This window comes from Danio aesculapii, chromosome 3 (genome assembly GCF_903798145.1).
Source record: "Danio aesculapii chromosome 3, fDanAes4.1, whole genome shotgun sequence".
Lineage (NCBI taxonomy): Eukaryota > Metazoa > Chordata > Actinopteri > Cypriniformes > Danionidae > Danio > Danio aesculapii.
The window spans coordinates 35279884-35306641 of NC_079437.1; the positions used below are offsets into that span (position 1 = coordinate 35279884).

At 34.6% G+C, this 26758-nt stretch overlaps 1 protein-coding gene across 1 annotated transcript; it reads right to left on the reverse strand.

The window, feature by feature from the left end:
* Positions 1 to 25264, reverse strand: LOC130220556 (rab11 family-interacting protein 4A-like). Its single transcript, XM_056452792.1, has 4 exons — positions 25031 to 25264; positions 8741 to 8828; positions 487 to 571; positions 1 to 55 (listed from the first exon to the last, which is right to left on the reverse strand). The coding sequence occupies exons 1-4, from the start codon at positions 25181 to 25183 to the stop codon at positions 1 to 3; spliced, it is 381 nt and encodes a 126-aa protein (XP_056308767.1). The 5' UTR covers positions 25184 to 25264.
* Between the last annotated feature and the right edge of the window lie 1494 nt (positions 25265 to 26758).

Below are 26758 nucleotides of genomic sequence, written 5' to 3' on the forward strand. Positions count from 1 at the left end.
CTAGGAGGAGTTGGCGATGTTGGAGGGGAGTGTAGAATTGGTGAGCAGACAAATGCTGAACAGGGACCAGATGTATGATTTAAATAGACCGATGTGACTGATGTCAGAACCAGACTGGTACACGTCATGAACAACTGACTGTCACGCTTAAGTGTTTTACCGTGTTTACTGGCGTGAATATATGCTTGATATCTATAGACACCTTTTAGACTCTTAAAACAGTAGTTTTAAGACCCTCTTTGAATCCCATGATATAGTAATACTAACCAGTATATGGACACTATGCAGTAGGTGCAATTTAGCTTAATGTACAAGCAAAATAAAGACAAACAAGACAAAAGAAAAATTCAGTTTCAAGTTGTTAAGTTCAAACAGTCTTCAAGACAGTGTTTTCAGTAGAGCAAACCTATTCTCATGATGTTTGGAGAGCCAATGGTTTAACTGGATATGTCAGAAACAAAAAAACAATATCAAACAAGTGCCTACCTGATAGTAGTAGCCATTGTCTGTCTGGTACGGCTGTGCTGCAATGGTGGGGGTCCCAAGTGCCGTTTTAGGATCTCCTCACAGCCTGAATTATAAAGAAAGAAATATTAGTGTCATTACTAGTAATTAAATACACTTTATCTATTGCTCAATCCTTGGCTCTTCAAGTAAAATAAATAATATGTGGACATAATAATTTATTATTATCTACCATTTGTTTATGGGGCAACATGTTGGTGCAGTGAGTAGCGCTGTCGCCTCACAGCAAGAAGGTTGCTGATTTGAGGCCCGGCTGGGTCAGCTGGCATTTCTGTTTTGTTTTGTTCACGTAGGTTTCCTTCGGGTGCTCCGGTTTCCCCCACAGTCCAAAGACATGCGCTATAGGTAAATTGAATTAGCTGTGAATGCAAGAGTATATACGGGTGTTCCCAGTGCTGGATTGCAGCTGAAAGGGCATCCGCTGCATAAAACATATGCTGGATAAGTTGGTGGTTCATTCTGCTGTGGCGACCCCAGATAATAAAGGGACTAATCCGAAAGAACACGAGTGAATGAATGAAGGAGGACTGATATTGCATATATTGGCACATAGCTGACGGCAAATATTAGGAAAAAAAACTCCACTTAAACAGAAGATCAATGACACCTGCATCTACTGTATATCACTGCCTGTTTAGCTCTGCACACTGATTCATACCATAAACAGAGTAAATAATGAGAGGTTAGTGCAGGTCTAGACGATGCTCTATAGACACATAGATGCTTTATAGACCTTCCTTGTGATCCCAACATTAGAAAAAAGTGTATAAATATTTTTTGAATTTTTTTTAAATGACGTTTCAGTGAATTTGGTCATTTATTCACTTCATACATAAACATTCCTGCCTTTCACTTCAATGAGGGAAAAGTAGTGCTTATATTTCCAATTCCAGTTTGCAGACGCTACCTTTGAACTTGTTGGATTTTCCATCTTTCTGACTCCTGGTTGCTGGTGTGTGTGTGTGACTGACTCAATCTAAGTCAATCATCATGTTCTCAGACACACCAATCATCATCACTGGATGGTTATGTGTCCCCAGTGCCGAACAACACCCCCCCCCCCCCCCCCTGACACTGCTCACATGAAAACCCTGTCAGTGGTCTCATTTTTTAGTAACGCACATTTTTTATTGTCAGTAATGGTTACGGTGTTGTAACGGGGGAAACAGTAATTCAATTGATTGCTCGTTACTAAAGTATCGCCATTACTAATGCTGTTTATTATAACGCCGTTATTCCCATCACTATTGATATATAGTGTGTATACATATATTTGTTTTGACCTACGTTTTTTATCACAACAAAACCTATACCTCACAACAGCATCCATCTATCAAGCATGTATGTAGACGTTTACATTGTGTTTCATGGAAAAGGAGAAAAACAGGGCAGAAAAAAAGCCCTATTACTTTTAATTAATGTACAAAAATGATTTATTTATTGATAAGTGGACCCTCAGAAAATTGTGCAAAAATTTAAAAGCTTCAAAAGACCTGTGATGATGAATGCCACTTTTTACGCAAGAACGATTGTTTGCATCATTATTACTACAGTAGTTTATAGGATTCTCATGTACCTTTTTTATTCTTTAATAGAAAAAATATGCTTCTTAGATACCGTATTTTAAACAATTCATGAAATGTGAAAATACACTGTGGCCATTGTACTGCATTTATAAAAGCTTCTGTCACTATAAATTTCAGAGCCCTGTTTGAGATCATCTTGTGTCTTCTCTAAAGCTGGGCTTGAATTATTGAACTACAGCCACTCTAAAATTTAGGCCTTCATTGCTACACATAAAAAGCCAGAAAAAATATCAGGATCCACATTTTTATAAAAACTGAAAGTTCAACAGCAGATATCAAGCTGAAAAGGGGAACTGTTCTCTTAAATATATGCCATTGTTTCTCACACAAACCGACAAACACATCTGCAGAAATACAACAGGCTAAGTAAAATGCCATGAATAAATAACGTATTGAGACGCGCAGTGAAGGGCAGCCCAGGCCTCAGATCCATTTATATAGACACATAACATCAAGTGTAGAGAAGGCTCAGTGCTCTATGTAACATCCAGTGGGCCACAGTTCGACTTGGCTGCGGGACGGGAACGTCCCAAATGGGGAATGCTTTGTGGGTAAGCATGAATATATAAAGCTATGCACAACAGGCCGCTTTAGCACATGCCAAAGACAGAGCAAGGGAGAAAATGGGTTGGTGCAATCCCGCTTCTACAAATGCATTAAAAACTAAAAATCGCTAACAAGAGGAGCTGGATGAAAAATGCCAGTCACACTATATCTTTGGTATTATTCTCACTATTAAACAAACCATTAACTAAGACTTTTAGCTCAATAAGGTAGTATTGTGCTGTTTATTAATAGCTAGTGAGGTAATAGTTGGGTTTATGTATTGGGTAGGATTAGGGATGTAAAATAAGATCATCCTTTATAAGTGCTAATAACAGATATTTTCTTAATAATAGGCAGGTAATAAGCCAGTAGTTAATAGTGAGAATTAGAAATTAAAGTTTTACTAAAATGCCTATTTAAAGTCAATATACAACTTGACTTGTGATCCATGTCCTGGAATAAACCACAAAATCAGATCACTTCAGCAGCAGCACATGTGTTTAGGCGCTGGCTCCAAATATAACAACATATTCCAAAACAATATACTCTCATATACTATTAAGTAAATACATAATATACAAAGATAATAAATACATAAAAGAAAACACACATTACACACACAAAAAGGTTGTGCACATGTACACATAGTTTGACTGTTGGTGGATAATTATTGTAGACAGTATTGTTCATTCAATTCGAAAAGAGACAAAAGCTGGCCTCCAGACGCACATGATTTGTCCCAAGAGTTTTCCCTTAATGACTGTCACCTTTGCCTTGTTTAATTAGGGTTTAAATGGCACTTGGGAGAGGATTTCCTTACAGCGTGCATCAGCAATGTGTTTAAAAAAACACTGTCAGTTTTACTAAAGTCAGAATTTGTTAAATAGAAAAGCCGTTATTTTTGTGGTTCAAGTTATTGCATATGCATTTGTAGGAGTTTCCATTTCAGGTGCAACATTTATACAAGAAGAGAATTTAATAAATCCTGAGTTATATGACTTACTTACACAAAGCAGCACATAATGGAGGGGGTTGTGTGAGTTTGAAGATATAATAATAATAATAATAATAATAATAATAATAATAATAATAATAATAATAATAATAATAATAATAATGTATATACAGTTGAAGTCAGAATTATTAACCGCCCTGAATTATTAGCCCCCCTGTTTATTTTTTTCCCAATTTCTGTTTAACAGAGATTTATTTCACATTTCTAAACATAATAGTTTTAATAACTCATTTCCAATAACTGATTCATTTTATCTTTGCCATGAAGACAGTAAATAATATTTTACTAGATATTTTTCAAGACACTAGTATTCAGCTTAAAGTGACATTTAAAGGCTTAACTAGGTTAACTACATTAATAAGACAGGTTAGGGTAATTAGGCAAGTCATTGTATAACAATGGTTTGTTCTGTAGACTATCGGGAAAAAATATAGCTTAAAGGGGCTAATAATTTTGACCTTAAAATGTGTTTTAAAAAATTTTAAAACTGCTTTTATTGAGCTGAAATAAACAAACAAGACTTTCTTCAGAAGAAAAAATATGATCAGACATATTGTGAAAACTTCCTTGCTCTGTAAAACATGATTTGGGAAATATTTAAAAAAGAAAAAGAAAATTTAAGGGGGACAAATAATTCTGACTTCAACTGTATTTTTTTTTATTATTTATATATTTATTTATTTATTCTTTTCCTTTCAATTCAACCACTGACGCTGCTACCACCACCTGCACAGAAATCAACTTGGTTGTAGTTTGCCAGATTGATCTGTCCCCAAATGTATTGAAATTTCGGTTTTGAAAATTTTATTGATTGTGTGAGATGATGAGCTTCATACAAGATCTGGCAACTGGAAAAACTTGGACTAAAAAAAATGCATGTGACTATTCATATAACTATTTTGGCCCATACAAATTATAAAGAACTATAAATAACAAAACGAGAAGATGACGGGAGATTTGTGTAAAATAGAGAAGACTCTCTGGAAAAGGTATGGCAGGTATGGTTCCTAATGAATTTACTTCAGTATTGTGATATATTTCCAACCTAAAACATAATAATGAATAGAGGGCAGGATTACTAGCAAACTAAAGGTTGGACAGCAGTGGTTAAGGATATTTTGCCCAAACCGCCAAACTAATGTCATCAGAAATGAATGACATATCAGAGCACAGGCTAATCTTAAGATTTTGATTAAAGATTACCAAGGCAAATGTTTATTTATTATTATTATTATTATTATTATTATTATTATTATTATTATTAATTATTATTATGTTTTTTTAATTATTATTATTATTATTATTATTATTATTATTATGTATTATTATATGATTATATTATTTATATTTATTATAGTTATTATTATTATTATTATATTATTATCATTATACTTATTATTATATTATATTATTATTATTATTATTATTATTAGTCATATTATTATTATTATTATTAATTATATTATATTATTATATTTATATATATTATATTATATAATTATTATTATTATTCTTATTCTATATTATTATTATTATTATTATATTTATTTGTTTGTTTGTTTGTTTGTTTTTGGAATAGCTTGCATGAATAAATTGTTCACGTCTAAATTTAGTCAACTTGTTATCAAGAAAATTTTGACCTTGTGTGAACACACACTACTCACATTTCAAAAGTTACTTCACAGCAGAAATTGAAAATGCCTCAAGTTTGCACCCCTGTTATTTTTCCTCTCTGTTGTTTGTAAAGCCTTGAAACGATCTGTTTTGCCATATGCAGCATGTCCTGTAAATAAAGGTGACTTGACTCCACCACACACAATAGTGCTCCTTAGGGACTCAAAAGGACGACATCAGTTTCTGCTTTGCGGATTTGGTGTGCGTGCTGGGAAAACAGGGATTGGGGGATTCATTAGTGAAAGAGTGATTGGGAACACCACTGGGGCTCATTAAACACAGGACACTGGGGGACAAAGCCCTGGCCTGAAGCCCATTTGGCCTGCCTGCTTCTCCATAAAGCACTGGCAGAGATAGACGTGGCACCCGGGTCCCCCGTGTCTGCTGGTGTCCTCCTGCCTATTCAGCTGGCAGATATCGGCTTCATAAGTCTGCCAAGCTGCGCAAGTGTCCCTGGCTGACAATGTAACCCTGTTTACAGTGCTCTTAATGACAGCGAAATAGGGAAGAGCTGGTGTGCCCATCAAGACAAGGCAATAAGTGTCCTAATGCAACTATAAATAATGTGAAATTAGATTGCTGAGCCATGATTACACAGTAACCATGTTTGGGGAAATCCTAAAAAAAAAAAAAATCCCACTGTAATCAGGAATAACATCCCCCCAATCTTTTAACTAAGAAGCACAAACCCACGCTAACAAGTAAATTACTATGCTGTCGTTACATGGGAAACTGTTTCAATCTGATAAACGGTTCATTACAGGCACACCAGAGATGCTCGTAATTTTGCTGTTCAAATGTGGTTATTTTACAATTAGGCAGATCAAGAGTGTTCAGAGGTGAAGCACACATCTCTAATCAGATTCTGCTCACTCATGCTATTCATATCCCCTGAGCATTACGGATTTTCAGTGGGACCACAGATGTGGATGGAGAATGAAAAAAGAATGCAGAACGCACCTTTATTTGGAATTTGGCTTTTTAAATGGCTTAAAATTAAATGGAAAGATAATACTCGAGTAGAGTTGAAACTGTATTTATTTCAGAAATGATGCACACTTTCTTTCAGGATGTGTCTGTTAAAGGAACATGGTGTCTAGCAACTCAGCCTTCATCTCTGGAGAGCGATTCAGTTTGGAACACTTTGTACTGAACTTTTCCACTGCTTGTGACGAACAAGTATATACATTAGGATTGTAAAAGAAGAATAAAATATACAGTGCTCAGCATAATTGAGAACAGCCCATTTTGAAAATGAATACTTTAATCCATTTCTCAGTGAATATAGGCAATGTATTTTGGTGCATTTAAACTAAACAGATTTATTAAACAGATATATTTATTAAAATAATAATTTAGTCACCAAACATCTTTAGAAATTGAAAGATAAACAATTAAATTCAAGCAAAATATTACAAAAAAAGTACAAACTACTAAATTTCAACTACATTTTTCAATTTTTTCTATTTTAAAATTGTATTTAATATTTTTCTATAACATATAAATTTGGGTGTACTAGTTTTTTGACCTTTATGGTAAGTTATTTCGCTAGATAAGCTCCAGATTTGGCTTCAGTACGGACTAATCTAATGTATATGCACACATATAATATTGTATAGCTTCCTATTAAAAAAATATGAATTTAAAAGACTTGTAATGGCTTTACTTATATATGCTGAGCCTGTATGTATAATTATACAGGTGCAGCAGGTCTTTTTTATTCATTTATCAAATCTTTTTCATCATTAAAAGCAAAATGCTGGATCAATAAAACATGGACTGTAATAAACAGTCATGATATAAATGTTTTCCTAATATTCAGCAGCACTTCATAATTATATGACTGCATTGAGCCTTCTGTTTTCCACAAAGCTGCTTTGTTTCATAAATGACACATTTTTGCTAAATTAAGCACAGTTATCAATCCTTGTGTAGTGTTCAAATTTGCAACCATTTTGTTATGTTGGTGGCATAATTGGTGCTCACATGGTGGTACAATTTGTAATTTTTACTGCTGATCATCAGTTGACACCATTAACCATTTAGATGTGTACAAATGTTTATGACTTATTTGAATATTTTATGGAGTAATGCAACAAGTTATAGTGTGCATGCATAAATACGTTCACTACGTTCTGAGAGTTGAGTTGCTGATTTTCTCAGATATATCAAGGTAGGTGTGCAAAGGTCTCTCCTATACTCACACATACGCACACATTATCCTCCATATTAAAGCTGCAAATGTTTTTTGCACTGCAACTGATGATCAACAGTGAAAATAGCAAATTAAACATTTTCCTAACTAGGAAAACCACCAACAATCAAGAATTCATGATCATATGCTGTCAAGGCTTGGAATAAAAAAGTGTAATTATAATGGGAGTCAATGGGGCAAAAACAGCCACCAACATAACAAAAGGCTTGTGAATTTCCCCAGAACGTGTTGCTGAAAAATTGCAAAGCATTTCCCAAAATATGTGTTAAAATAAAATTTGTCCCCTAAAAATCATTCCAATTGGTGATGTTTTATAAACAAATTTCGGGAGGAGCACGCGCAGAAGTTTCAGTATCAAATACGTCATTGACAATTATTCTATTATCCAATCAGTTCTTAACCAAACCCCTATATACACCAAAGCTGTCTTACCTGCAGCATCTTACGACTTTAGCATCCCCCCACCACCCCGTCACCTCACCTCTTAAGCATTACAATCCCGGGGGGAGCGTTCTGGGGCCGGGCTAGATACTTCGCTCGAATCCCAATTCCTCTCTGTTTCCTGATAAGTGGAATAACTCGAGTTTGGGTGTCTTCCCCGAGCTCAGAGCCCTCTCCCCGGACAGCACGCCAAATACGCTTTATTCTGAAACTATTGCAAGTGTGAACTCGTGAAATGAAATACAGAGAAATCTGTGGCCAAATTAAGACTCAAAATCACCCCAGAGTGGATGAAAACATCCCAACAGCACACGAGGGTTAAAAAAGAATTGAATCAACACTGAACTTAGCAAGCTGAAAACAGCACCCCTGTCTTCAGTAGAGCTGCTTTTAACTAAATTTGACTTGTTTTATTTATATTATTGAACTAGGCTGAATCATATTTTTTGTTTTTCAATCAGAGTACCATTTTTTAGCCAGCAAATAAACTAATAGGGCAGGTCTTTTGAAATAAATGTTGTTCTTAAAAATCTATATATATTTTAGCACTTTTTTTTACGTAAATGTATTCAAGCATTAGAATGTTTTGATTATGATGATTATTTTTGCTTGTAATATTTGTATATCAACTCATATTTCATATATTTTTACTGTGATGTTCTCAAATCTCATTTGATCTTGTAACAACAGATTCATCAACAGCATTTCTGAAACACTGCTCAGAAAGCATCATCTTACCTTTGATTGCAAACACTCCATGGCAGAAATCTTTGAAGTTTATTCTGCCGTGAGCGTTGGGATCCAGGTACTTGGCAAACTTCTTCACCTGAAAAAAACAGAGGACAGCTTTAAGTACGAGATGCACAAAGGCACCTTGATGAAGAGGATGGTCACATGTTTAAGATGGTACCATACTATAAATAAATTGAAAGAGCAGATGCGTGTATTTAAGTGGTCAGATGCTGCAGTAGTAGAGCGGCTGTCAGGACGGGTCAGCAAGTCTCTGTGATGGACAGACGTCTAAGAGAAATAGACTGATCCTGACATACTGCTGACACCTGACAAGACTCGCTTACTCGACTCCTACACCACTAGCCTTCAAACACCTTGCTCAAGCGTGGCTGTCTCTTTCAGAAACTGTATTAAGCTGTTTTTTTTCTGATGACACTGAATAATGTATTGCTCAGAGGCTGTTTTTATGGCGTAATAGACTTAAATATAACAAATGCTTGTCTAAAAATTGCTGAACGAAAAACAAACATTGTTAAAGTCTGTCAAAAGCTTTCAAATGAAAGTGAGTCAGATAATGTGATCTTGAAAGAATGTAATAAGAAATGTTAATAACAATTTAAATTTAATACAGGATATATATGATTACTAAAGTGTTTCAAATGCAAACATCTCCATATGCCCAGCAGGCACACAACATCATAAGACATCAATATTAGGTTAGATTTAGGTCACCAGTGTCTAAGAACAATGTTATTTTGACATCCAATAATAACGTAAAATGACGCTGATATTTAGTTGCTTTTAGGTTGCGTTGGAAAGTAACTAAAATGTCTGTCTAACGTTGGACATTGACGTTGGCCTGACGTTGGGTTCTGACGTCAATCTGAATTTCATTTCCAAATAACATGCAGTGTCCCACGACATTGGGGTAAAACGTCAATCTGATGTCATGTTGATGTCCTGAGCCTGCTGGGTGATGTCAGTCTCACTATATGACAAGATAATCATTATCTTGAAAACTGAATTAACTTTAATCACTTTTACTGTTTTAGGTGATAGATCATTTGACCAACATTGTGTCAAATATGGACAAACCCAACCATTCACTCAAAAATGGTTGTTTTAACCTACTTTTGGGTCAAATATGGACAAACCCAACCGATTAGTTAAAAGATGTACTTTAAATTTGATTTTTAAAAACTAACAACAATCCAGCCATTTTTCTGGGTTTGTACATATTGGACCCAGCTTTGGATTTAAACAACCCAGCATTTTTTTACTGAAACTTGAGTCCCTTTATTACCGGTCAATCTGAAATTTGTCAACAAAAATGTGTCAAATGTATTACTATTTATTCATTGTTACCTCTGTTATTATTATTACAAGACTTATTATTACAATTCTAAGAAACAGTCATGTAAGTTTTCATTTTATCTGTAAACCTCTATCATGTCGCACATGTGAACTTGTCATTTTTTAAAAAGATTAATTAAATGGTTAATGTTTCATGCCTTTATTTGATTAGAAAAACAAAATATTAAGTTTAATTTTGGGTCAGTTTTAAAATAAAATACAACATGTTTATATATTTATAAATTCAGTTGATTAGATTATAGTTGTGGTAATGAATTAAATTTATTAGATTTTTTAAATTTAGTTAAACATTTTAAATAGTTAAACATTTTGACAGAAAACTGAATTTTGTAAAAAAAAAAATAATAATAATAATAATTATATATATATATATATATATATATATATATATATATATATATATATATATATATATATATATATTATTATTATTTTTTTTTTTTTAACAACATTTTTGAACAATATAACATTTTAAGGTAAATTGTGCCATTTTTTTTAAATCTGTTCATTTGATATACCTTTTTAAAATGTTGATATGCTTTTTGCTTATGTTTTTCATAGAAACATTGTGAAAAAATAAAACTGATTGTCCCCCATAAGAAATAACTAAGCAACTAAAGAGATCTCATTAGTCGTGGTTTTTTTCATATGTGAAATTTGCCCTTAAGGGTTGTCAGACTTATTTGAGTTCATAAGAAAATATTTCCTGACAACACAGAAATCATGCGAACTGTGATTCACACCTCACACACAGCTCCTTGACAGTGTCACTTCTTTCTAAATATATTCACCTCCAAGAGAAGGAGAAGTGTTCTTGACAAGTGCTCTGTCTTGAAGCCCTCAGCTTAAAACCTGCTGGAATGATTCCCCACACTACCAACGAAACACAGACGTTTAGTGCACTAATGCTCACACACACAACTGAAACACAGTGGCATTGACAGCAGGTGATGTGTTCATTTCTGTGATGTTGCACACACCAGGAAGAGAGGAGCGCACATGAGCTAAATAAATCACTTGGCCCAAATTTCTTCACTACCACAATTAAAGCAGGCAGAGAGAGAAGTAAATCAAAGAGACATACAAAATAATGCTCTTCACATCTACAAAACTATTACAAATTTGGGGTTAGTAAGTAGTTTTATACACTACCTGACAAAAGTCTTGTCGCCTATCCAATTTTTAGGAACAACAGATAATAACTTGACATCTAGTGATCAATTGGTATCAGAAGTGTCTAATATAAAAGGCAAAGGCCTCTAGATTACGCTTATTTCACCAAAATAAAATATGATCAATAGGCATTGGATAATAATAATGCAAATAAATGTCCAGTATAGAATATAAAGTCATGGTGTGGACGGTGGAAAAAATAATTAATATTGTGTATGATTCACATGAGCTTGGAGGACTGCATCCATTCATCTCTGCAATGGCTCAAATAACTTATTAATAAATTCATCTGGAATGTCAAAGAAAGCGTTCTTGCAGGACTCCCAGAGTTCATCAAGATTCTTTGGATTCATCTTCAATGCCGCCTCCATCTTACCCAGACATGCTCAATAATGTTCATTTCTGGTGACTGGGCTGGCCTATCGTTGAGAACCTTGACCTTTGCTTTCAGGAACTTTGAAGTGGAAGCTGAAGTATGAGAAGAAGCACTATCCTGATTCATCAGAAAAGTCTACCTTCTGCCACTTTTCCAAATGATCAACTAGAAGTCAAGTTATTATTTGTTGCTTTTACAACTGGGATCGATGTCAAGACTTTTGTCAGGTAATGAATAAGGAAATTCATAATGCATAAAATTGGACAAAAGTGAAAGTAAGGATTATTTGTGGCATTTTATGACAGCAAATTAATGCCTGTTTCAGACAAACAAAACAATATCTAAATTAATAACCTGAAAGGACCACAATATGTCAGTATGTTCTTGAAAATACTGGTATTGTATAGGGAACACAAAATTAGTTCTTAACCACACGTTTTGCTTATTTTACAAAACAAAGAAAAGACAAAAGGTTGCAATAATTCTGCTCCAACCATTAGAATATTGAGATAACTTTTACTGTACCATCCGATCTACTGGTTGTGTGTGGTTTTCCATTACATATCTTAAAATGTTCAAATCAAGGTAACAAAATGAATCAGGTTTTTAATTTCTGTTAAATTATTTTCATCCTCAAGTTGTTCTGTTACCCGTAAGACTTTGAATAAGCTTTCCTTTCGATTTCCACAAAAGAAAATCTATGATAAAGGTATTTTATTCTGGATTTTTTTCACATTTACAGACTTGCAGAAATGGGATTTTTATTTATTAAACATTCATTAAGGCATTGACATTATATTCCAAGTGTACAACATACAGTTGGAAGTCAGAATTATAAGCCCCACTTTGATTTATTTTTCTAAATATAGAAATTTCCCAAATGATGTTTAACAGAGCAAGGACATTTTCACAGTATGTCTGATAATATTTTTTCTTCTGGAGAAAGTCTTATTTGTTTTATTTTGACAAGAATAAAAGCAGTTTTTAATTTTCTAAGGTCAAAATTATTAGCCCCTTTAAGCTATTTTTTTTCTCGATAGTCTACACACCATCAACAACAAACCATCGTTATACAATAACTTGCCTAATTACACTAACCCTAGCCTAATTAACCTAGTTAAGCCTTTAAATGTCACTTTAAGCTGTATAGAAGTGTCTTGAACAATATCTAGTCAAATATTATTTACTGTCATGACAAAGATAAAATAAATCAGTTATTAGAAATGAGTTATTAAAACTATTATGTTTAGAAATGTGTTGAAAAAAATCTTCTCTCTGCTAAACAGAAATTGGGGAAAAAATAAACAAGGAGGCTAATAATTCTGAATTCAACTGTGTATATATATACGAAATATATGAAATATATTTGTAAACGTTAAAAAAAATCTCGAAGGTATAGTTTAACTGTTACAAAACTTTCTTCTGTTGAACACAAAACAATATTTTGAATAATGTAGGAAACCGACAGTGACTAAAAAGTAAATAAATCAATGGCTTCTGGTTTTCAACGTCCTTCAAAAACAATCTTGTGTTCAACAGAGTGTGGATTTTTTTACTTTTGGTTGAACTATCCCTTTGAAGATGTGCTTTAGTGCAGTTGTGTTCAGTTGACATCAGTAAAACTTGTTTTATCAGCAAAAATAAAAGATTCCCACCACGTTCGTTCAGAATAGCTGCAGGCTCAAAACTTACTTTGTGTTTCTTTGAACTTTGAGCACATCCAACTACAGTCCTTCAATAATTTTCATCCTCTTAGTCAGAAAATACATAAGGAATTAAGTGATACAATTGCTTTAAATTATGCATTCCACTATACTGTGACAGTTCACCCAAAAACGAATATTCTCATAATTTATTCTCCTTTAAGTGTTTCCAAACCTTTATGAGATGCCTTTCCTTTAGACACACACAAACAATATCTATATTTAAAGAATATTGAAATCCAGTTAACTTCCATAGTATTTTTTAATGTCGATACCACCTGAGTGGAGTAAATGTTGAGTAAATTCTGGTTTTAGGGTGAACATTCCCTATAAAGTATCTTTAAGAGATAAAACTAAAGCTCATTCAGGTGCTGTTGACCCTTACATCTCATCTCAGTGCGTTCTGTCAGGGTCTCTGTGAAGCATTGCTGCTGTTAAGAAGAGATGCATCAAGGGCTCAATGTTAGCAAGCTCTTCAAGGCCAGCAGCAAACGCAGCCTGAGGGAGGGGAAGTAGAGCAGAGGCACACATGTTCACCACACGTTCTGCACTCCAACATCCTCGTGCTCTTCAAGCATACCAATCACAGCAAACCTCCGCCAGCACCAACAAATCCACTGCAGGAGGAGACAGAGATGGAGATGAGAGGGAGGAATACTGAATGAAGATGAACGAGAAAAGGATAGAAAGACAAAAGAGGTCCTTGCACAGTGTTCAGATTTTCTAAATTAATTCAAAATTATTAGCCCTCCAGTGATTTTTTTTTTCTTTTTCAAATAGTTCCCAAATGAAATATTTCACAGTATTTCCTATAATATTTTTTCTTCTGGAGAAAGTCTTGTTTGTTTTATTTTGGCAAGAATAAAATCTTTTGTTTTAAACAAAATTATTAGCCTCTTTAAGCTCTATATTTTTTGATAGTCTACAGAACAAACCATCGTAATACAATGACTTGCCTAATAACCCTAATGTGCCAAGTTAACCTATTAAATGTAGTTATGCCTTTAATTGTCACTTTAAGCTGAATACTAGTGTCTTGAACAATATCTAGTCAAATATTATTTACTGTCATCATGGCAAAGATAAAATAAATCAGTTATTAGAAATGAGTTATTAAAACTATTGTGTTTAGAAATGTGTTGAAAAAATCTGCTCTCCGTTAAATAGAAATTGGGGAAAAAAATATACAGGGAGGCTAATAATACTGACTTCAAATTTATATATTTAAAAATTTGTCAGTAAGCACCTTTCGGAAGAGATGTTAAACAGAGGTCCTGGCTCTCTGTGATCAAAAATCCCAAGATGTCCCCGTTGGTGTGTCTCCGGTAAAAGTTGGGGTATGGTCATAATTGCATACCTGTCAACCCTCCCATTTTTCCCAGGATTCTCCCGTATTTTACAATTGTATTCCGCTATCATCCCATAGAGGTATTTTCCCATATTTCTCCCGTATTTTTAATCTTTCTATGAAAAGTGGCAATTAACATCAAAAAGCCAATCCTCTCTATATGCAACCCCAACATAATCTCACGGCAATTCGTAACTTTTTGATTTAGTGGCTAATTCGTATTAATTTGTACAATCTAATTCGTACAATTTAGTACGTTTCCTTATACCTTAATGAAGGTTGGGTTTAGGGGTGGGGTTCGGTGCCACGCCTCCTTTTAAAAATCGTACAATTTCGTACGAATTAGCCACTAAACTGACAAAACATAAAATACTTATGTTTTCTCGTGAGATCAGGCTGGCAACCCATACTGCCAAACCACCAGGGGATGTCCCTTGCTTTTAAATGTGAATCTGTTCTCTGCTTCCATTTTATTTAGGCTTGAAAACACTTAAAAAATAAAAAGGCGGGATTTCTTTCCTTTCATTAGTTATTTCATTTTCTATAATTCCATTACTCTTTTTTTCACATCCCAATGTTGACAGATATGTAATTGGCTTCACCACTTGACACAAATACGCTGGTGTGCGGTCTGGTACAAAATGGCTGCCATCGCATCACCCAGGTGGATGCAGCAGGTTGGTGGTGGTTAAGGAGATTGTTTTTGTAGTCATTTCTTTTTTTGTTGTTGTTGCACTTCCGTTTTTTGAAAAAATAGTAACAGAAAAATTAATTATTTTGGTCCATCTAGTCCTGACATTGTGTACAAAGGAAGAGTTCACCTCTTTATCAAGAAGTTGCGAGATCATCCAGAAAGATTCAATGTATACTTGCTTTTACAATTTGATTCTTTGCTAGGAATTCTAAAGCCACATATCTTGTACTTAATATATGTTCCCTAACCCTATCCCTAAACCGAACCCTCCATTTTAACTTTCTGAACAAAAAGAAAAAAAAATTCTGTATGATTTAGACGCCTTTTGAAAAATGGGGACATGCCCAGTGCCCTCATAAGGTACCTCCTCCTTGTAATACCTGTCATAATTATGTCATTTCTACAAATTTGTATCCTGATATGTCACAACAAAAACACACACAGACTTACACCAAACTGTGGCATCAAAAAGTTGAGCCAGGAATTGAAATGTAATTGTCAAAACACTTCTCTCAAAATGCTTCATATAGGCATGAAAAATGCTGAACATTTAGCATAATCCATTTTGTGTTTTTAATTTTTGTTTTATGTTTTGGATGGATGAAAGTTTTTAGGCATTGTGTGAATGTGATTAACACAGCATGAGGGCTTAATTATTTATACCGAATGAACATTTGTGATGAGAATTTCAGATTCTGTGCCAGAACCATAAAGAGGACAATAAAAATAGGAGAAGAGATGAATGAGGTGATGGCTTTTAGAGAAATAAATAATAATAGATTAGAGAGAAGAAACAGAGGATGGATTGGTAAGAAAGCCTGCTAAGACATGCAAACAGTCGTCACAAATGTTCAAGCTGCTGCTTCATGACTGTTTATCACACCTGTGACTCAGAATGACAGCACATAGAGAGAGAGAGCAGTCATCTGTGACTGTACCTCACAGTACACTAATGCGCTTACATCACTTCCTTCAGCACAAAGAGCTGAACTGTATCACCGCCACTGGTACAACATGGCACAAAAACATTTGCTTCTCACTAATGACAAGCAAACACTACTTCACAGCCATTTTGTTCACAGCGTCTTCTTTTTATACTGCACAATCATACAGAAAAATAAGCATGACAAAGCCTACTAAAATTGAGATGTAATTCACAAGATTGAAATGTTATCATTTTTATTAATAATTTTATTTAGCAAGTATGCATTAAACTGATCAAGAAACTGTCTAACACTATGATAAATAAATGTTCTTTTAATACTACTACTACTACTACTACTACTACTACTACTACTAATAATAATAATAATAATAATAATAATAATAATAATAATAATAATAATAATAATAATAGTAATAATAACAACAACAACAACAAATAGTAATAATAATACATTTTATTTATAAATAGCGCCTTTCTGAACACCCAAGGTCACCTTACAACAACCATCAACAGCCATACCCAAACAAATTAAAACAATTAATAAAACGTTGCTAAACTAAAATTTAAATGCATGTAAGGAGTTGCAGTTACAAACACATTGTGAGTACAAACTAACATGATAAAAGATAGTCAAAAGAAAGCCTGCTTAAAAAGATGGTTCTTGAGACGAGTGCAGTGTGAAGACTATCACTGCTCCTTAAATTCAGGGGAAGCAAGTTCCATAGTTGAGGAGCCATGGAGCTAAAAGATATGACTCCCATTGTGTTCAATCAAGTGTGAGGTGGCACCAGGGTGAAAGAGTTGGCTGATCTAAGAGTGCGAGAAGGGGTATAAGTTCGGTGAGATATTGAGGAGCAAAATGAGGATTATGAAGTGCCTTGAAAGTGAGAAGTTATTTTAAAATCAACTTTCTATTTAAAGAGAAGCATGCATAATTCAAATAATGATAATAATAGACGTTTCTATACACTCTCAGAAATAAAGGTACGCGAGCTGTCACTCGGGTGGTACCTTTTCAAAAAGTACAAATTTGTACCTAAAAGGTCCATTATAATACCTCAATGGTACATATTAGTACCTACAAATTTTAAGAGGAACACTTCTGTACTTTTTTGGTCCTAATATGCACCCTTGAGGTGTTAATATGGACCTTTTAGGTACAAATTTGTACCTTTCGAAAAAGGTACCACCCCAGTGACCGATCGCGTACCTTTATTTCTGAGAGTGTATAATAAATAATAAATAAATGTTTTCATTTGAATCACTTTGTTTTTGCCACTGTTTGTTGGTAAATCTTTCCGTTTTTGTAAAATTAACCTGAGCACCAAACAATGTAATTATACTGTGCAAGTGTTTAACGATAGTTGACTGTGTTAATACGTGCATTGTGTTTGTTATGACTTATTTTCATATATTTTTCACACTCAGTAGAATGTATATGTGTTGAACTGTCGTTGTCTTAATGTATTTTACAAAATTGCCCTTTTTATTTTTATTATTATTATTAATTTTTGCATGTGTATATCTTTTTATGGCTCTTTCGGGATAGAGTAGGTGTTCTTTGGTTGATATTTTATTTGGTTACTAAGACAGTATATATGCATCACATTTTTAGAAACAATAAAAGTATTTTAAAAAAATTAACCCGAGCTTCATAGAGTTCAAACTCATTGCGCATTGCGTGTTCCTCCTTGTTTAAAACATCAAGTTAAACCAACAATTTAAACAGCCTACGCCTTAGTAGTTGCAATGTACTGTACTATAACTGTTAAGCGCTTATTAATATAGTTAAACACTGTGAGTTTGTCCTGTGTAGCAATCATTATTTGTTGTTTTTTTTGGTTTGATTCTGTACAGAAGGATTGGAAGGATGACTTACAGAGTCCTTCCCCTTTGTCGCCACTATCCATCAGATAAAATCAAGCTGTTTGTCAACTCTGCTGACTCCTGGATACGGCTCAGCATGTTTAGCAAGCAGAAACAGTCACACGACCTGATGCAGTGTAAAAGTGTACTGGTCACAACACTATGAGCTGGCATGCATGAGGCTCATTTCTAAAATCAAACTACTCCATCTGTGTGCTTAATGGTCAGATTAATCACCCATAATTACTGGGATACATGATAATTAATATTTATTATTACCAAAACAACACGTTAATTATCTAATTAATCTTGCAAAAAAAAAAAAACTTTCTTAGATTTTATGTGACACCACACCTATTTCATAACCTTCCAGCTTTTCTCCATTGAAATTAATTAATTAATCTCCATTAATTTTTACCCCTTAAAACTAATAGTAGTAAGGTAATTAATTAGTAGCAAGATCATTTTATTAACCGTCCAAAATTAGTAAGGACCTGATCTATGATACAAACTACATCGGAACTGATTCAAACAGAATATAAAACAGCATGCTAAACTGCACTGTACTGCATAAGGCAATTCATTGATTCATTCATTTTCTTTCCGGCTTAGTTCCTTTATTAATCTGGGGTCGCCACAGCGGAATGAACCGCCAACTTATTTGGCATATGTATTACGCAGCGGATGCCCTTCCAGCTGCAACCCATCACTGGGAAACATCCATACACACTCATTCACACACATACACTATGGACAATTTAGCCGACCCAATTCACCTGTACCGCATGTCTTTGGACTTGTGGGGGACACCGGAGCACCCGGAGGAACACGGGGAGAACATGCAAACGCCACACAGAAAGACCAACTGACCCAGCCGAGGCTCGAACCAGCGACCTTATTGCTGTGATGAGAACGTGCTACCCACTGTGCCACCATGCAGCCCAAGGCAATGAATTAAGTTATATATTTACTTTTTAATTCTAATGCCTTTATTTGGGAATATATATTAGACGGAAAGTGATGGTAAAGAGATCAGAAAGGACCTGGAACTGAATTCAGATCACTGGGAGTGCTGGACTTCTTTACATTTAATCTTTTGGCAGAGTTCATTCATTCATTTTACTTTGGCTCAGTCCCTTTATTCATCAGGAGTCACCACAGTGGAATGAACCGCCAACTTATCCCACATATGTTTTAAGCAGCGGATACCCTTCCAGCTGCAACCCAGTACTGGGAAACATCCATACGCACTCATTCACACACATACACTACGAACAATTTAGTTTATTCAATTCACCTATAGCGCATGTCTTTGGACTGTAGGGGAAACCGGAGCACCTGGAGGAAACCCACACTAACACGGGGAGAACAGGCAAACTCCACACAGAAATACCAACTGACCCAGCTGGAACTCGAACAAGCAACCTTCTTGCTGTGAGGTGACAGTGCTAACCACTGAGCCACTGTGTTGCTGCATTTTGCAGAGTTTCTGATCCAAAACAACTTACAAATGAAGACAACAGAGGTAATCAAAGCAACTACAGTATATAATATTATTAATAGCATTTGCATTAGCACTATACGTTGGGTATTGACTCGAATGATATTCCATCATTTGAAATGCCCTAATGCATTTTGTGAGATTGCAATAATGCTACATGCGCTGTAAATGGTGCTGTACATTAATCTGACATAAATTGAATCTTGTATAATAACTATTCTTAAATAACTAGTTTGCAAATAATGCAATATTCTAATTAAAAAATAATCATTAACAAAGTATGAAAATACAATCATTAAGCACATTAATAATGTACTTACAAGTCAAGAAAACAGCATTTGTAACTGTATTTATAAACTGCTTACTAACGTCTATTTATGTGGAGTTAATGCTTATTATTAGCTAATCCTTAATATATGATTCATAGTTGTAGTTATAAAGTGTTTCCTGATTTTTCTACTCTCTCAGTGTCCTCACCAGTCATGTGACGGATAACTATGCACAGTATATGTAAACGTAGGCAAGTAAGCAGTGTACCTCATCAAGATTTCCTAAGAGATTTAGGTAAGTGAGGCAGGTTGCCCATTCCTTTTTCATTACTGCCGTTCACAGAGGCCGCATAGACTTATTTTAAATGTCAAAGAGCCTTGAGGCACCACAATTCATTATGCATTAAATTGAATGTGTAGAGGAAGCCAATTAAACATTTTAATCAGCTGAAAGAAGCAAGTGTCAACTTCTGCTCATAGTGGTACAGCACATAAAGCAGAGGTCTGACTTCAATCCGGTCATGTCAGAAAAATACTATGATCAACCAGGAGCCCAAAAAACAAAGCTAACCACAAAACATCCCTGAGATATGAGATATGCATGTCGCAAGTGATGTTCAATAACAAATTTCTTTTGTCTACCCATAATGACAGAACTTAGGGCTGTGCGATTTTGGAAAAATATCTAATTGCAATTTTTGAATGATATTGTGATTTGATTTGTGATTTAATTTTGCAGTCAAGCTTCAGCTCAATAATCTGTATCGTAGCTTCTCACTGCTAAAATGCAGCGAGTGATAGTTATGAAAAGAAACTGAAAAGATAATAATTAACTCCACTATTTATTCAAATTTGTTTTTAAATAATCAGAAATTAAACAAAAATTTACAGAATTTTCTCTCTAGAGCAAAGAGTAAACAGAAATAAAATTATAAACAAGTTCAACTTAAATTAGGGAGATACTGTAGCTTTAAAAAAAATAATAATAATAATAATAAAACACTCAGCAAGGGGTGTCATGGTGGCCCAGTGGGTAGCACGATCACCTCACAGCAAGAAGGTCGCTGGTTCGAGCCTTGGTTGGGTAAGTTGGCATTTCTGTGTGGAGTTTGCATGTTCTCCCCATGTTCGCGTGGGTTTCCTCCGGGTGCTCCGGTTTCCCCCACAGTACAAATACATGTGGTACAGGTGAATTGGGTAAGCTAAATTGTTCATAGTGTATGTGTGATAAACAGAGTGCATGGATGTTTCCCAGTGATGGGCATCCGCTGCATAAAACATATGCTGGATAAGTTGGCAGTTCATTCCGCTGTGGTGACCCCAGATTAATAAAGGGACTAAGCCGAAAAGAAAATGATCGAATGAACACTCGGCAAACTAACATGGCTGATAAGGCAGATTGAAAATTTCTGATTGGGCAGAACCAACATATGCACACTCAATTTTCTAGTAAGACCATCACACACACAGATGGCAGACATGAATTGGGCGGGTAAATAATACATACATATATATATATATATATATATATATATATATATATATATATATATATATATATATATATATATATATATATATATATATATATATATATATTCCATATCGCTTACAATTAGCTAATCACAACATTTCAAATCACGATTGCGATTCAATTAAATGTACAGCCCTAACTGAACATAATATATTACTAGCTATTTTGTGTAAAACACAATGCAAAAAGTCATTGGACAAGAATGGTTTGTTCCACAGCCAATCAAAAACTTTAAAAGGTTAAAACTTTTATTTCTTAAATATATCTATTTTTTCATTCAATGCAAATTAAAAGAAATATACATATAATATAATATAAATATAACCCTGTAACATATTTCCTTGCTCACATCACTTGGGGAATATTTGAATTTTCACATAATGGTTAATAATTTTGTCTTTAACTGTATATATTTTGCAAAGTCTATTTAAGCAACAAATCCAAACCGTATAGCCTTATCTTAAACACCAGCCTGCATTTACAAAAAGGAAAGTCATTTTCAGCAGTTGTTAAAGATGATTGCCATGGTGACAGGAATGAAATGGGTGTTTTTACAGCAGTTATTTCTACTGCTCATCATGTGTCTACATACCAGCCTAATGACATGAGAAAGCACAACATGGGGTCCAGCTTTCCTGGCCTTAAGTCTAATTCGTTAAAAATAAATCTGCACGATGACATTTGAAAAAGCCAAGTGATAAACACAGACTGGCCCAATTGGAGAGAATAATAGGCATCTCTGTAAATGAGAAAAAAGATAAGGATTAGCCAAAGCACCTGTGATGCCTGTCATTATGCTGTTTGTTTTGGTCACGCTCTAAATACAGGCCGTTCTCCTGAGCGGATAAGCTGAACTGACAGATCAACTAACGATCATCATGAGAGTGGAAGGCAATGGCAAGTTTTAAAGTAGCGTAACTAAATCCTAATGTGAGCCAGGTTTTCTGTATGCCACTTGTTACAACCTCCTGGCTCAAGAATAAAGTAACAAAACCAAATAAAGCTCCAAACCAGAAAACCAAATCAATTGAAATATATTTAATCAGAAATTAAGTGAAATGATACATAAATATAAAGAAAAAACTCTGAAGCTGAAGAGGAAAGGATGACTGCCCTGTCCAGTTCTCTGGGTCTTTAACCAAATGCACATCACATGCAACACTCCGCACACACTGTAGTTTAAACACAATTATGGCAAAACACTGCACCCCATTCAAAACACTCCAGAAAAACACCAGATCACAGAACACCTTTATTTAGTGCAGGGGTGTCCAAACTCGATCCTGGAGGGCCGGTGTCCTGCAAAGATTAGTTCCAACCCCAATCAGACACACCTGGGCTAGCTAATCAAGCTCTTACTAGGCTTTCTAGAAACATCCCTGCAGGTGTGTTGAGGCAAGTTAGAACTAAAATCTGCAGGACACCGGCCCTCCATCAACTGGATATTAGACAGGATCGTTAGTGCCATGACACACTAAATAAACCATTTTTACCACATTTATTACCAAATATGAAATGAATTCAAATCATTTGCTGTATTTCGATATCAGAAAGCAATACTGAATGTGTCCGAATGTTTAAACAGTGTTTTCAACCATATAAGACACAACCTCAGCAGCAAAGCTCACACAGGCCAGTGGATATCGACTGGTCACTCTGAAGAGAGACGCTCTCCATTAGACAGATTTCTGGACAAAGGCATTTATTGGCAGCCCATCAAGAAGTGCACGCTGAACTGCACAGAGGAACCACTGAAGCCAGAAACATCACCATAAATTTTAAACATTTGTTATTTTGAATGCTAAAATAAGAAAGGTTCAAGCTTAATATTAATTTGAATTTCAGTGTGTGTTTTTATTTTATATATAGACATGATGTACATGTAGATGCCACAATCAGCTGTTCCAGACATGTTGATTTGGCTGTCATCTTCTTTATGTTTTTATTTGCGTTAAGTCAGTAGTCGTACTATATTAACTATTATAATGTTACATAAGCAAATGCCCTTGTCTTATGTTGAACTGCTTTAGCAAATGCATATCTGATGTAAATATTCATATGCTATGCATATAATAGACGTATGGCCAGATTTTTTTGTTTTTTGAGGGAGGGGGGGAGGGTGTTTTGTACTTGTCCTTGTTTATATATTTAAAAGAAAACTGTTTTGGCACTATAACATGCTGTATAATCTACAGTAAGAACAACTTCTTCTTATGGAAACAAAAATAGATAAAGATTGATGTATTGACTGAGCTTGCTTTCGAATTCTCACAAACTGGCTTTGACTGATCCAATATGGCAGATCACTAACAAATACCTGTACATACATAGCAACAGCTGCCAATTAGACATGGGATAACTGTTTTTAGGGTATACCGCGGTTTAAATGAAGTCAAGGTTTTAAAACCGCCCAAAATTTGCTGCTATACCATTTCTAAGGTACGTGTAAGATTTTTTTTTTTTTACATTTTTTTAGGATAACAGTATTTCCAACAGAAAAGATATCCAATGATGCCATCTTAAATTAAAGAAATCAGTGTTTTTTAAACTAATGAAGACAGCAGAAGTCTACGGTTTATTTTAATTATTTAGCCTGACATGTTGACTGCTCCAAAATATCTTTACACAAAATAAAATATATTGTGTTCAAAGAGGGGAAAAGCTGTGGTTTTTACCCAGACATTTAAAAAGAATATATTTTAGAGCAATAATTATTATAATATGATATTTTATCTAAGGTCATCATACCATCAGAATCATATACTAATCTATGCCTACTGCCAATGAGGCATCTAGAATAAAACCTATGGTTTTCCCAAAGCATCTATGAATTCGTGAAGGAAAAAAAAAACTCTCAATCAACTTCAATCTTCTCTAATCAAATGAGATGAGATGGTAAATTGTGCTAACCAAACATATATCCAACATGGCTGGATGACATTTAAAAATAAAGTGAGTGCTGCATGGCCTTGTTTACACACGTAGCCTACATGTTCTTATTTTGCAACCCTACAGAACGGCAATATTATAATTCACTATTCTAATTAACTCCTTTTAAATGTAACCTTCATGTTTATGTTACGTTGTGTCAAGGATATTAAATCAGCCATCCATTAAAATACATTTTCTCATTTTACAGTGAACTGTTATGGTGATATTCGGTTTTATTTTTTATTCTCATATATAGCATAAACTGTTGAATCTGTAAGTGTTGCCTGATGACATCACAGATGATGAAGGAGATTGAGGAGACAGTTGTCTTGGTTACTTGACGGAAGTGCAGTTATTAAACAGCCAATAGCCTACATAAAACTAAACCTCAATTAAACGTCCTATTACATAAAATACTTTAAAATATGTGGAAAAAGCCAACCTGTTTGCACAAAATTGGTTCAACGACTCACTGAAATATTCCCAGGTATTAAGTACAAAAGAGCACTGCAGCGTTAAAAAAGACAAACAACCCATAATGAGGGTAATGAGAGAATGATTATGTAAATAGAGGCTCTTACTTCATCTCCCTGGCCGAACTGTAGACCGAGGTCCACGAAGTGCTCAACCCGAATATATCCGTCGGCATCCTCGTCGCACACGTCGAACACTTCTTTGAGTTTCTTCAGGAACACCAGCAGCTGTTCTTGGTCGGGGAAGACATTGCCGTCCATTGTTGTGAAGCTGCGCTGATAAATGCTCTGTGTTAGAGAGATGGTGATGCTGTGAGCGCGCTCGCCATCATCTCAGCTCGCGCGCAGCTCAGCCTCACTCACTCTGACATCAGCAGCATCGCTTCAGCTCAGATGGAAGAAACCATTGGCGGCGGGGCGGGGGCGCGCGTACCTGCGCCTACCGGAATGCGCGCCACACGGCGTTTGACGTCACATATGATGCTGATGTATTTAGCTCGCTCGGATTGGATCAAGCAATGGACATAAATGTCAACAAACCTCAAACGGTTGAATTAAATCAAGTCACCGTGACATCATCTTGGGCCGTTCCCAAATCAAAGCGGTTTCAAAACAGTTACAGTAGATTATCTCCAATTACTCATGTTGTCAGAGCTACAGCATGAGGTTCTGTTTGTGTCAAAATGAATTGACTGCCCTGTGTTATGGATTTGTCATTGTCTGACTACAGATAATCCAAGTACTTCAGAAAAAACTGGTAGACAGGTGGATTTAACCAGTAAGCGGCCGCAAAGGGCCCCTGAAAATCTGGGAGCCCCCAATAAATATCTAGAAGTACAAATTATATCTATAAACTATATATAACATAATTTTCTATCATATTGGTGAGAGTTAACAAATACAATTTTAATGTAGTTAAATATTATTTAGTATACAATCAAAATATGATTATAATAATGTAATGTTATGTAATAATAATATTACAAAATAAAATATCCATCATGGAGCAGTCCAGCAGTTAAATTTATATTAAAAATATTTATTATTTTTAGTTGTAAATTCATTTTAAGAAAACTAATAATTTAAAATGTTGATTCAGAATATATACAGGAATCAGAGAGTGAAATTCAATACCTTTTTAAGACCTTTTTAGGACTCCTTCCATACATTTTAATACCTCATCACCCCTTTTGGTTTCAACTGGAAACACTGACGAGAATAAAAATTTTACTGAATAAAATAAACTTAAAATAAGTTTCTATCTGACATTTTTGTCAAAATTGAGTTATTGACATATTCTTATTAAATGACAACTTATTTACATTATGGGATGTTTTTTATAAGTTGTTTACATTTAAAAAAATTATTTAAAAACAAATGTTACACACATATTGTTTGCTATGAAATGCAAAAACTTTAAAGCTCAATATCTCAAAAATTATTCAGAACGCAGATAGAACCTTATAAATCCAAGGTGACGAAATCTAGCAGGATTTTATTGATTTCATAAATTACACAGCATCCTGATATTCACAGATTTAATTCAGGCAAACTTTAGCATACATTGCATAATCAAAAATGATATCAAACTTAATACCTTGCAAAATAGACTTTTAAGACTTTTTAATACTTCTTAACGGCCTTCAATTTCTCTACATTGATTTATCAACTATTAATACTTTTTAAGACTCCGTGAACACCCTGAGATTGCAATAATTTAAAATGTAGAAAGCAAGATTGAGTGATATAAAACAAAAACAAAAAACTGCAATATAAATAAAAATGAAATAAAAGTAGAAAGGGTGCATTTCAGGATGGGCTGTAATTGCCTAGAGC

Coding starts and splice junctions, on each gene's coding strand:
- LOC130220556 (XM_056452792.1), bottom strand. CDS start 25,183: ATGGACGGCAATGTCTTCCCCGACCAAGAACAGCTGCTGGTGTTCCTG. Junction 8,829..25,030: donor AGTTCGGCCAGGGAGATGAA/GTAAGAGCCTCT, acceptor TGTTTTTTTCAG/GTGAAGAAGTTTGCCAAGTA. Junction 56..486: donor ACAATGGCTACTACTATCAG/GTAGGCACTTGT, acceptor GTCCCTGTTCAG/CATTTGTCTGCTCACCAATT.